Here is a 13,098-nt window from a genome sequence, read left to right on the forward strand (position 1 = left end):
CATGGGATACATTTTCACCCCAATCAAAATAGTTCAAAACATGTATGCACTAATTGTAAACCTCAGTAGAATAGTGGCACATCACGATAAAGCATTTTTATATCATGAGTGCTGTCGTACTTGTTAGTCAAAATGGTCTTCCTCAATTTGACACTAGGGAGTAACGTTTCATATTTGCACAGGTCTGTGGCAAAAAAATCATTTTTGCTAAGATAGAAGAAAATGGAATTATCACTTTTACTTTTTAAATAGGATGAGCTTGCACACTTGATAACTTTTAAATTTTCGAAATTTAGATTATCATACGATGATGGCAAGAGAGAGAAACAATGATTATGAGTTAAATCTTCATGTAATTTTTTTAGCTGTGGGTTTTTATTAATACTGTTCTTATGGTATAAGAAACAGGTGTGTAAAATTTTCATATCATTTATTGTTGCATTTTTATATACATGTTGAAGGTTTCTAAATATTTGATGCGCAGTTTTTTCTAATTCATCCATTTCTTCCGTGCCTTTATTTGATCGCTTTCCCTCCTCCATGAGGAGTGTGCATGTATATAATAACTTTATCAAGTTGGATGTATCGTATAAAAATATATAGTCTATAATGCAAACGTTGAGTAAAAGTTTGAGTGTGTTTTTTTCTTCATAGTTCAACAAGGTTAGTAACACTAGATGAAACGGCAGAAAGTGCAAAATGTATGCGTTATAAAAGCTTGGCATATTGTCCCTTTTAATCTCTTCAATTGGAAATGAAAATAATTGTTCTTCTCTAGTCTTATGTCGATCTCTTTTTCCCACATGGTAAAGATATTCATGATGATGTTGATGATGGAGTTGGGGTAAATACAATTCCTCTCTTTTGAAGACTTGATTTTCGCCCTTATTGTTTACGTAATTTTCCATGTTCATAATCAGTAAGTCAAATAATCCTTGGTGTCTGAATTTGGTTGATAACATCAGAAGAAGAATATACGATATATTTTGTGGAGATAACAATTTGATGTTGTTTATTTTTTTTTCAAATTGAGTATGTAAGTATGTATTTTCTTTTAGACCTAATCTCTTGCATGCACTTAGAAATTTTATAAAATTTTTTAAATTACAACAATTGTCACTTTTATTTTGTATCTGTTTTACCTTTTTGTCAACCAAATCGATGAACCTTTCATTGGGTTCATCTAGTCTACTGAAGGCTTCAAATATGGTAAATATGTCTTTATCATAATATTCGTAATTTATTATGAGCCTGTTAATAATGTTAGAACACGTAATTGAATCCACGTGTAAATAGGATATATTCTTCAGTATAGATACTAACTCATTTTTGTAATCATTTATGTTACTATTAAGTTCTAATAAAACACGCAATTTAACAATTGGATGATGAAGATTTAATTGCTTACAAACATTAATCAATGTTTTTATTCTTAAGCACGATCTTATACTTACTAAATCTTCTACTCTGTTACATACTATTCCAAGTAGAGTTTCATCTGAGTATTTTAATTTTACATAATTTTCTAATATTTTAACCAACTGAGGGCAGAAAAAATCATCACTAAAATCATATATATGATTTGTTATACATTTCACCATTTCTACGTCGCATCTCTTTTTTCTACACACATCATTGAGCAAACTTATCACTTGTTCAGGATTCTTATTTCCAATATTTAACATCTCCTCATACTGGTAGTGTATGTCGCTCTTCCTATATGAGCTGAAATGCAAATTCGGAAAATTGCCCTTTCGTATTTTAAGGCACTTTCCGACAGACCTTGCCAGAGCAGCCATACAAATTGGGGAAGAGGTCAAATTGGGGAAGAGGTCAAATTGGGGAAGAGGTCAAATTGGGAAAGAGGTCAAATTGGGGAAGAGGTCAAATTGGGGAAGAGGTCAAATTGGGGAAGAGGCCAAATTGAGAAGTGGCCAAGTTGAGAAGTAGTAACGGTGATGAGTAGCTTCCTAATAAGAAAACTTCTAAACGAAAGAAAAAAAAAAAAATGCAAACTACTCATCTCCACATCACCCGTATATTCATTTTCTATAAACCGAATGTATGTTTATCATTACGTTGCATTTTTTAGAACTATACTTTTTTTTTTATTCCACCCACAGGGTAAAAAAAATATTTGTATTGGATTTTATAAAGCACTTGAACATTACTAACATACATAATAATTTGAAAAAAAAAAAGTGAGCAGCACATCAAGGAATTTCACTTTATCACTCCAATCTGGTTTAATTATATTTAATGAAGTTTAATTTTGTTTTTCCATCCTCCTTTCTTAATCTATAAAATGTTGAAAATGTTAGCATATGCTGTGTTTAGCTGTTACATCATGTGATATAACCCCTTTTTCACCCTAGCATTCAGTATTTCTTTCTTTTACATCTCTATTTTCAACATAAGAATAAATAGAATTTTTATTTTTTATTTTTTTTTTCTATTTACAAAATGGTACGAATAGGATTGTGTGTACTTGTGTGTATGTAGAATTGTGTATATTTAATTTTTTTATTTTTTATCTTTCTTGATATTTCAAAAGCGGACGCTATCTTTTAGTAAACTAGCCATTTTGTGATTTTTTTTTTTTTTTTTTTTTTTTTTTTGTCAAAGCCCAAGGCACAAGTGTGCAAATTGATGAAGACATTAATAAACTAATGCCAAAACAACAGGACGAACCAACACAAGAGTAAACTACGTCCACTGAGTAAATAAAACCTTTTTCTTACAGAGGTGTATATGTTTTCCAAAGGTTCACACAATGGTGATAAAGAAACAGTACAAGAACATTAATCTACTAAATCTGAACTGTTCAGGTTGTTTTAAAAGTTTTATTCGTCTAGCTAAAATACACACAAATGTTGGGTGCGCAAATATAAAAATGGGATAAAAGGGTGCACATGTGTGTGAATGTTTGTGGTGGGAGGGCAGAAGGCCAAGCAGTGAAGTGATATCAGGTGATGGAACTGTCACACGATGGAACAACCAATGTCGTATGCAGTGTCGCACGAGACCGATACCACATTCGATATAGACCATTCTGGGAATGATAACCATGTTATTAAAATAAAACACAAACACAACCAGAAGCACAAATATATGAACGTATGACGCACATATGCACATTTGTGAGCATAACAAATATATGAAATAAATTAAAATCAATGAAGCTGAACAGGGCAGGTTAAAAACAATAGGGAAATAAAAAGGCACGCAATAAGACCTTTTTTCTATGGGCATTTTTATTTACTCTTTCGAAACAAAATAAAAAAAAAAAAAATTCAATATGTAAAAGGATTGCACAATTCTTGAGAGACAAAAATTAAACCAGACAATGGTTCGTAGGTGCTGACTCTCGAAATTTTCGAATTTATGCATGTAAAACGTTAAAAAAAATGAAAATGAAAAATGAAAGTGAAGAAATAACTTCTAAGGTGGGTAAATTGGCAAAATATACCAAAAGGTAGGAACCAAATTAAAATGGTTGCTAAGCTGGTGAATATTCCAAAAAAAAAAAAAAAAAAAAAAAAAAAAGTTAATCAGTACCATTTATATAAATAATATAATCAAACCAAGTTGCCAATGTAAAGATCGAACTTCCCACGATATACATATAACATGCTTGATTATAAAAAGTGGGATAAAAAAAAAGGATACTAGCAATGGTAAATAAAAGTCCTCCAATTAAATTAGAAATATAAACAATTAAAACTTTATAATCCACACTTTTTATCTTGTAAAAATCTAAAGTAATTATAAAAAGTATGGCTCCAATAAGAAAAAAAATACTCCCAATTATGAATGTCATAACTGAAAAATAATCGTCCTTAAAACAACAGTAAATCGAACCAATTATAAAAACTATACAACCGATTATGTAACATACATATCCACAGTATTCCCTTTTCTTTTCTCTTCCAATGTTAATTGCACCAATTAGGTTACTATACACACACATTACACATGCTAAGCAAAAAATTATACATCCAGCTACATACAACTTTGGGTAAAGGAAAAAAGCACTCCCTATTATAAATAAAATCATACTAATGAAATTCGTGTGGAATTCCAATGGGCACTTGAAAATATCTGTAATTTTTATTGTCTTATTTTCATTTTCTCGGGTATCTTTGGTCTGCTTCATTTTTCCTTTTCCAAGAAATGAACTTTCGCTATCGGCGAAAAAATTACAAGCTTCCATTTTTTTTTTTTTTGTAGAGTTAAATTCATTTTTCGAAATATTCCCTTCTTCCAAATCCATTATTCTCGATTCTGTGGTTGAGTTGCAATCGAATTCCTCCGTATGACTTGTTACACTTTTAAGTTCATACATTTCTCCAATGCTAACGTTTTATGTATATATTTTTTTTTTAAAATTTCCACGATTATTTTTCTTCGCGTTGAAATTAATTAAGAGCATTTTCCCCGATTCCAGCGTCTTTTGTTTTATACCATAGAATTCTTTGCGTAGCCACACCTGCAGGGGTGCATGTTCGAGGGTGTGTGTGTGTGTGTGTGTGTGTGTACATCCTTAAATGTGTGTACATTATATATTCGTGAGGATATTGCCACATTTGCATTGAATAATTTATCATTGAAGCACGAGCAAAATTCCTCATATGTGCAAATTTTTATTTTTACAGTTATTACTTACTGTTGTTCTGCTTGTACTGCTTTTGCTACTTTTTTTTTTTTTTTTTTTTTTTTTTTACAATTAGGATAAATGGAAACAAGGTATTTATGTCTGTTTTCTCACAGTCAAGCCGCTAGCAACTGTGCAAGTTTTTATGCATTTATCTGAATTGTTATTCGATTGTTTGCCAATGGAAGGGTACACAACAATTCGAAACAATGGTTTAGTTGTTCTTTGTTTCACGCGTCAAAAAAAAAAAAGGGCGAAGCAAAAACCAAACAATGAGCAGAAAAAAAAAAAAAATTATTGAATTAGGGGAATTATTAAAATTGTGGGGATTGTAGAAATTGTGGGAATTATGAAAATTTGGGGAATTATGAAAATTTGGGGAATTATGAAAATTTTGGGAATTATGAAAATTTTGGGAATTATGAAAATTTGGGGAATTATGAAAACTTTGGGAATTCTGAAAATTTTGGGAATTCTGAAAATTTTGGGAATTATGAAAATTTTGGGAATTATGAAAATTTTGGGAATTATGAAATCTTTGGGAATTATGAAAATTTTGGGAATTATGAAAATTTTGGGAATTATGAAATCTTTGGGAATTTTAAAATTTGTAAGAATGAACAACCTTTGCGGTGTGAATATTGCTAGTATCGAATACAACAGGAACACAGAAAACGCGAAAGAGAAAATAAATACAAAATAAATGTGCACAACAAAAAATGAACTCTTATTTTTTGCCCCGTTTTTGAGTTCCCCTCATTTGGACGCTTCATGTCGTTTTGGATAAGGGTTAGAAAAAGTGTGTATAACGTTTATGTAACAAAAAAAAAAAAAAAAAAAAAAAAACAGAATAAAATAAAATAAAGGCAAAATACAGTAAAATAAAATAAAACAAGATAAAATAAAGTAAAATAAAAGGAAAAATAAGGTAAAACGGAATTCTAACACTACTTCTACCTGTCAAATAAGGGCATTTTCCCCAGCGGTTCGACAGGTAAAAAATGCGGAAACAAATGTACCCTTTGTTGAAAACATGAAGGTGGGAAAATAGCGACAAATTAAAGGAATTCGGTTATGTTGATATTCGCAAAATTATGCTAATTCGTTTTTGAAATATGATAAATAAAAAAATATGTATTTTTGCATCAATTTATTGATATGCGCAAAAAAAAAAATAAAATAAAAAATAAATAATAAATAAATAGATAAATAATATGACTTGTTCAGGCGATTTTATCATAAAACTCGTTTAACGCGATTTTGCGTGAAATGTCGGAAAAAGGGGATTTTTTATCAGGGCGAAAATGCACGCATATGGCACATACATGAGTGTGTAGTCGCATTTGCAAAAAAAGGGGGAACTAACTCATGCGTGGAATGTTTAAAAATAGAGAAAATAAAATAGTGAAAAAAATAGCAGACAAAATGGTGAAAAAAAAACAGTGAAAAAAGTAGCAGACAAAATGGTGAAAAAAATAGCGGACAAAATGGATACTCAAAAGGATGAGCAGGCTGTGCAAGGCAAATGCGTCTCTGCAGAAGCTACGTAGATCCAGCTATTCTATTTACGAATTAAAAATGGAAAAAGTTTCCATAAGCTCATCTGTCCCAGGGCAAGGACTGTATAGCTGAACCAAAACTGCTCATGTAGGAAGAAAATTTACAAAAATGTAACTGCTGTTCATTGTGATACATGAAATTTATAAGTATTTTCATAAGTTCCAAACATGTTGAGTTATCCAAAAGATAACCTGAAAAAAATACGTTCTTAACATTGTGTAATTGACTATGAATATACGATTGTTGCGCCATGTTAAATATAGCCATAGATAATAAAGATTTGGATAAGTCGCATTCATAGCTGTTCAGATTTTCTTTCTGTGAATCGTTTGCATTATCATCTTGATAATAATTTCCATTGTTCTTCGCATGGTTCAAATGATTAACCTGTCCATTGTTATCTTTTGTACATTTGCCTATGATGCTTGTCTCCCCCATGTTTACAGGCAGTTCGTCAATCGCTATTCTATTTGTGCCTTTTTCCTTTACACATTTTTTATTAAAGTTCAAAAAATTTTGCCTGACTTGTTCATAATTTTTTGGAGATTTTTTTTTTCTCTCGAAACTCTTTTTATATGAATTGGCTAACTGTAAAAAGTGAGCACTTTTTTTCCTTCTTCTACAAAAATTTACTTTTTCGCATATATTTAAGTCACATTCAGGAGCACTTTCACATTCTTCCTTAACTATGTAAGAATGTTGTTTTCCTTTAAATTTTCGTGTTCTATTATTTTGCATACCACTCATTATGGAACTATCAGAATAACTCTGAAACTCGAAGTGGGGAAAACTAGTGCTACAGATGCATATATTCGATGTTCCGGAGCCGTGACAGAGGATACAGTTCGATTGGACAACATCCTGAGGATACTCTTCTTCAGATTGAGAGTAGAAGGAGTGTTGACTGTTTTGGATTCCATGTTCATCACTATCGGATCCACTCTCACTTCCGGTGAATGATTCCTCCCAATAGGAGTTCTTATAATTTGAATTTGCAATAACATGAACATCCTGGAACAAAGAATCAAAGAATCCTTTAACATTCTCAATGATCTGAGCTTTACCAAAAAATGAGGCTGTTAAATCGCTACTAAGTCCTGCATTGCCGTAAGAGGTTCCATAAATATCCCCAACAGTCATGTCGAAAGTTTGATTTTTTCCATTTTTGGCTAGATGACAGATTTTTTCCATGGAATATAATTTTCCTGTTATTAAAAAAAAGAGACCCTGAACACTTTTATACGAAATAAAACAAGAACCAACTCGTTTAACAACATTTTCTTCATTAACTAAATAATAACTAACATCTCTTTTTACATTAACAATTAAATATGGATATATATTAGTTGTTTCCATTATGTTGAGGAAATGATGACTGAGTGCATTTCTATTTTTGTTCACATCATTATGATAATCTTCTTTTTCACATTTGTTTTGTTCTTTTACATATTTGTGTAAACTACTTGGATAATGTTTTGCTAAAAATAATAGTGCGTTTGTAATACATTTGATTTCCTTCTGAGAATGTATGTTATTTACTTTTTTAAAATCATAAATTTTTTTCTTCAAGTAATTGCTTTTCCTTCCAGTTATATTTATAACTGTATACATTATTATCTCCTTTTTGCATTTTTCTATGGCTTCCTCTAAACTAGCTAATTTTATGGTCAAAAAATAAATTTGTGCAATTTCATCATCCAGTAGTGGATCACTCTGTTTAGAACTTTTTCTGATCCCGGATCTTTGATTAACTAAATGATTATATAGAAAAAATGGTTCCTCTACTAATTGTTCCTTTTTCATGTGTTTAATGTGTTCAGTGGGTGAAAATTCCAAATGTTCGTTTTTTTCTACATTTTTGTGTAATATTACTACATGTACACTACCTGAAATAAGGTGTTCTATATTTAGAATATATTGGAACATATCTTTTTGCATTTGGACATAATTCTCATGCGGTTGCATAGGAGCTGATTTACATTTAACACTTTCATTAACATTTAAATTTCCTATAGATTTGTTGAATCTAAAACAGTTCGCTTTTTCCTCTTGAGTTTCACTATTATATGTATAATTATTATGATCACCCCTATCTGTGCCGATTCTATCATTAAATATAGCATCACTGCAACTTTTCATTTCCCTCTTTACTACAATGCTTGTCAATCGAATATAATTGAATGAACATTCGATTCCTATCGTGTTCCCCATTTTTTTAATAAAAAAAAAGATAAATCACTGTTAGTTTTAAAGTGGAGAAAAAAGTAATGCAGAGAAAATAATAAACTGAAAGAAATGATGATGAAAAAACAATTTTAGTACTTCTACAGTTCTACTCTATTACTGCTATTTCCTATGAACACAAAAAAAAAAAAAATTTCATGTTTTTTTCCCTCCATTGAGGAGTATGTCAACAAATTTGCACCTTTTATATACAATAAGCTTTAAGATTACCCCTTACAAATACGTATCTTTTTTTCTGGAAGGAAGGTGTGGTGGGGTGGGAGTAAAAGTCTATAAATATAAACAGATCACAAAGAATGAAATGGGACTAATGCCAAAAAAACTAAAAGGTTGTAACTGTTCTAAGGTGTTGCATTAGATGTATTGGAATAGTGATGCCGTGTTTAGGGTATATACATCCCCCTTGCCAGTCGTCATATATTTTACATACATGTATATATATATATATATATATATATATATATATATATATATATGTATCTGTAACTATAGCTAAAATTATGCTTATATATGTCTCCACGTAAACATATAAGGGAGTTGCATCTAGTAATTTATAGGATTGGTTGATTGCTTATTTTGCGTTGCATTCTAATGGGTATCTCTCCTCGTGCAAAATGGGTCGTAGAAAAAAAAAAAAAAAAAAAAAAAAAAAAAAAAAAAAAAAAGATATAAATTTAGAATATATAGGGTGTAAAATATCCAAAGTAGAGATGTTCCTTAAAAGCAAAAAAATTATTGACCTTTTTTTTGTTAATTCAACTCTCTAAATCATCAACTCATGAATGCATAAATTCGTTTGTTCATTTTCTTATGTTTATCTTCCGGTATAAAAAAAAAAAAAAAAATGAACAAAGTTGGCTTATCACAAATTAGTAAAGAAGAAAACATATGCTGCTACCACGCTGTTTAATTATTTTATTTTTTTTTTCTTTCCTTTCTTCCTTATCCCTTTCTGCACAGAACATTTTTATTTTACCATTTTATGAATCACTTTAAGAATAATATTTATAAAGCTAAACTCGAAAACGATCCCAACATTAAATTGAGAGTATCACCATTAACCTTTTGCTCTCACAGCAGATGTTCCTGATTTAATGTTGTTAAATTTGTTCAAAAGGGTATATCCTTCCACATTTATCTTTTTTTTGTTAACATGTCGATGGTGTCACTTTTTTTTTCCCCCCACTACCCATATAATGATCTTGAATTCGTATTTTTTTGTGCATAAATATCTCGAAACAAAGCAAGTAGATGGTGTTACAAATAAATCAGTGACATAAAGAGACATTTTTAATTTTATTCCAAATTTTTTTTTTTTTTTTTTTTTTTTTTTTGGGGTGGGGGAGGAGTCATCAATCACCCTAAATGTTTGCATTTTTCTCCAAGTAGGAAAAAAAAAAAAAAAAAAAAAAAAAAATATGTTGTACTTGAGAGATGGCAACTACATATTTATTAGACCTTCGTGTGGAAACGGAAAATTGTTCAAAAGGATAGGTTCAGAAGTTGCAAAAATATAACCATGGGTTTAGTATGATGTTTTTTTTTTTTGGTGGTGGTGGTTGTGGTGGGGTTCATTCCCAAGGGGTTTTCAAATATTTTGGGGAAAAGAGATTTGGGCGTACATAAAATTTTTACATGTGTGCGAGTAAGAGCGGTGTATACACGCATATATATTTATATATATTTATTTATATATATTTATTTAGATATATTTATTTATATATATTTATTTAGATATATTTATTTATATATATTTATTTAGATATATTTATTTATATATATTTATTTATATATATATTTATATATATTTATTTATATATATATTTATATATTTATATATACTTTTATGACGTCAGTGTGTTTTCAAAAGAAGACACAAAAGTTGACATATCAAATGGGTGTACATGTGCCACTCCTTTCGTTAATACCCGTGCCCATGCACGTATTGTTTCCTTTTTAGATGTATGCTGGGGTTATGTATATTTTAATAACAAAGACAGAAAAAAATGAATTTCATATTCTCTCTTGTAATGACTACTATTAGAAAGTATAAGAACTGATACAAAATTGTGTTATTACATTACTAGACACTTTGTATTTTTGTCCAATTAGGGGTACGCAATTTTCGAACACCAGCCAAGGTATTCTCATACACATCTGTCAAAGCATGGACGTGTGCATATGATGTAAACGGGTGGTGGGGGCAAAATGACATTTGTGTTATAAACGCCACCGAAAAAATGAAAAAAAAAAAAAAAATCGAAAATTGGGCACGTTAAGTAGTATGAAAAAAAGTATATTTGGTGCACATCCTTTGTTCATTGTTTTTTTTTTTTTTTTTTTTTTTCGATCGGCACTCTATTTACACAATAAGTCAATAAAAATATATATATATATATATATATACGTTTCATCGGACAAAGGAAAAGTATACTCCCAGACGTTGCCAAGGAGAGTTGTCTAATCACGGGAAACGCATGTGGTTATTTATTAACTATATATTGTCTATTTATTGGCTATATATTAACTAAATAATTATTTATTATATTCTTATTAACTAAGTAACTTTTTATTTTTTTAGTAATTATTTATTAATTTTTTGCTCATATTTTTTTTTTTTTTTTTTTTTTTTTTTTTTTTTTTGCACGTTCGTTTTAGAACACGAGTGTATTTTATGCAAACTAAATTCATCTTTGGGGGACAAGTCGGGTGCTAAATAAAACTGACCATCTGATCGGTTAATTACATAAACTTGACCATCGGATTGGTTAATTTTTTTTTTTTTTTTTTTTCAAAAACTGAAGAATGTTTACATGCTTTTGAAGCAACAACAAGAGTCACGAATTTGTTTCCTCAGCAGAACTCCCACAAAATTGCCCTAATTTGTTAGAAATTTTGGGAAGTTGACGGAAGTTGCACCAAAATGGATTCACAGGAAGTGAAGGCAAATTTCCTTTTCCTTTTCCTGTCTTTTAAATTTGTTCCCAATTTTTATGCACTCTAATTTGTTCCCAATTTTTCATGCGCTATATTTTGTTCCCAATTTTTCATGCACCTCCATTTTTGAGATTCAATTCTGCCCCCACGGGGTATCGCCATTTGTTTTAGAGTCCTAAATTTGCCAAACTTGTTCCATCCATTTTAGAATTGCACGAAAACTTCATCAGCATCTGCAAAATAAGTTCCTTGTCACTTGGAGTTTTTTTTTTTTTTTTTGCATGTTTGTATTTCTTCTTTTGTACCTGACTCACTATTTCGATAGGCAAAGATGCATGCAGAATCTAGACAGGTAGGAAGAACAAGAGAAACGGGTTGAATTGTAGAGGAAGAATACCTGTATATCACAAACTTATTCCTAGTGTATCTCCCATTGTAATTACATACATATGTAGAATTTCCACATTTGAGAAGCACTACAAACAGAAGCATGTCATTGCTGTGTAGTGCAAGCAGCGTGTGTAACAAAAAAAAAAAAAAAAAAAAAAAAAAAAAAAAAAAAATACTTCAAAATTGCTATGATCACATATATGATTAGCTATTTATTTGAAAAATACCTTAACGTGCAGGTGAATGCCACAATGAGGAAGTGCACGGAAATGGAATACATGTGTCGTCTTTACAGCATACAATTAATAGAGCAAAGAGAAAGAATAAACAAAATAAAAAAAAAATTAAATTCGTATAACCAAAACATACAAGAGCAAGAAAATATTCTCAGTCATTTAACAAAGTACACTGGTGGATTTTTAAATAATGTCATGTAATTCTTTTCTTTTTTTTTTTTTTTTTAAAATACAAATATTTTCTTTTTCTGTTAGCTCTTATGTGCTCTCAAATTATCATGCTTCCTTATGAGATAATATATCGCTTACCTAGGTGCAGAAATAAAAATTGTAATATCATAATCATATCATCAATTTTTTTACTTGCCACCTTCACAGGACGTTCGTTGAAAATTTTACAAACTCTAAAAGGCTTGGAATGTTAGGTAGTTGTGCTAGGTATTGTCTCGTGGACGACAGGGTTAGACTCTCTACTTTTAGTAAATTCTGTCAGATGCGCGCGACATATATATATATATGTATATATGTATGCTCATTTCTTTGGAAAAACCTCTCATTATTGCATGCACAATGTTTTATTCATTCCTCAATAATCAAATGCAACTGCTAACACACACGGCCTCTAACAGCCGCTAACACAAACAACTTCGTCTTTTTTTTTTTTTTTTTTTTTTTTTTTTTTTCCTTTTATAACAGAATGAAATAAATGTGAAAGAAGGGAGAAAGTCAAAGGGTGCAAAACGTGATAAGAATGGAATGAATATGCTGAACGGAACAACCAACTGTCACTGCAATTGCAGGTACAAGCAAATAAATTCCAAAAAATGTGTCAGCAACCAATGCCAGAATACCATTGTGTACAACAAAACGAGTTTTTATGTAGAGGAAAATGCTAATAGAAAGAAAAACAAAAAAAGTAAAAGTAAACTTAAAAAAGGATTGAAAAAGAAATATTTGCAATTAACTGAGAATATATATAACCTTCATAAACCATACGACACAGTTGAAGTGAAAGACTTGTATGACATTTACAGGAAACAGAAATCAACATATTGTGACCATTATTACATAAATTGA

At 30.2% G+C, this 13,098-nt stretch overlaps 4 protein-coding genes across 4 annotated transcripts; 1 reads left to right on the plus strand and 3 right to left on the minus strand.

Moving 5' to 3' along the window:
- Positions 1–62: 62 nt before the first annotated feature.
- On the minus strand, positions 63–1,799 carry PGO_131320 (hypothetical protein, conserved; the record flags this gene model as incomplete). The annotated part of the gene is made up of 1 exon (XM_028689648.1): positions 63–1,799. The coding sequence occupies one exon, from the start codon at positions 1,797–1,799 to the stop codon at positions 63–65; it is 1,737 nt and encodes a 578-aa protein (XP_028545449.1).
- A 1,748-nt stretch (positions 1,800–3,547) lies between these two features.
- On the minus strand, positions 3,548–4,345 carry PGO_131330 (hypothetical protein, conserved; the record flags this gene model as incomplete). Its single annotated transcript, XM_028689649.1, has 1 exon — positions 3,548–4,345. The coding sequence occupies one exon, from the start codon at positions 4,343–4,345 to the stop codon at positions 3,548–3,550; it is 798 nt and encodes a 265-aa protein (XP_028545450.1).
- Positions 4,346–6,253: 1,908 nt separating this feature from the next.
- On the minus strand, positions 6,254–8,425 carry PGO_131340 (hypothetical protein, conserved; the record flags this gene model as incomplete). The annotated part of the gene is made up of 1 exon (XM_028689650.1): positions 6,254–8,425. The coding sequence occupies one exon, from the start codon at positions 8,423–8,425 to the stop codon at positions 6,254–6,256; it is 2,172 nt and encodes a 723-aa protein (XP_028545451.1).
- Positions 8,426–11,726: 3,301 nt separating this feature from the next.
- Positions 11,727–13,098, plus strand: PGO_131350 (hypothetical protein, conserved; the record flags this gene model as incomplete). The annotated part of the gene is made up of 4 exons (XM_028689651.1): positions 11,727–11,747; positions 12,025–12,218; positions 12,400–12,481; positions 12,718–13,098. The coding sequence occupies 4 exons, from the start codon at positions 11,727–11,729 to the stop codon at positions 13,096–13,098; spliced, it is 678 nt and encodes a 225-aa protein (XP_028545452.1).

The sequence above is a fragment of the Plasmodium gonderi genome, assembly GCF_002157705.1.
Source record: "Plasmodium gonderi DNA, contig: Chr13, whole genome shotgun sequence".
NCBI classification, from domain to species: Eukaryota; Apicomplexa; class Aconoidasida; order Haemosporida; family Plasmodiidae; genus Plasmodium; species Plasmodium gonderi.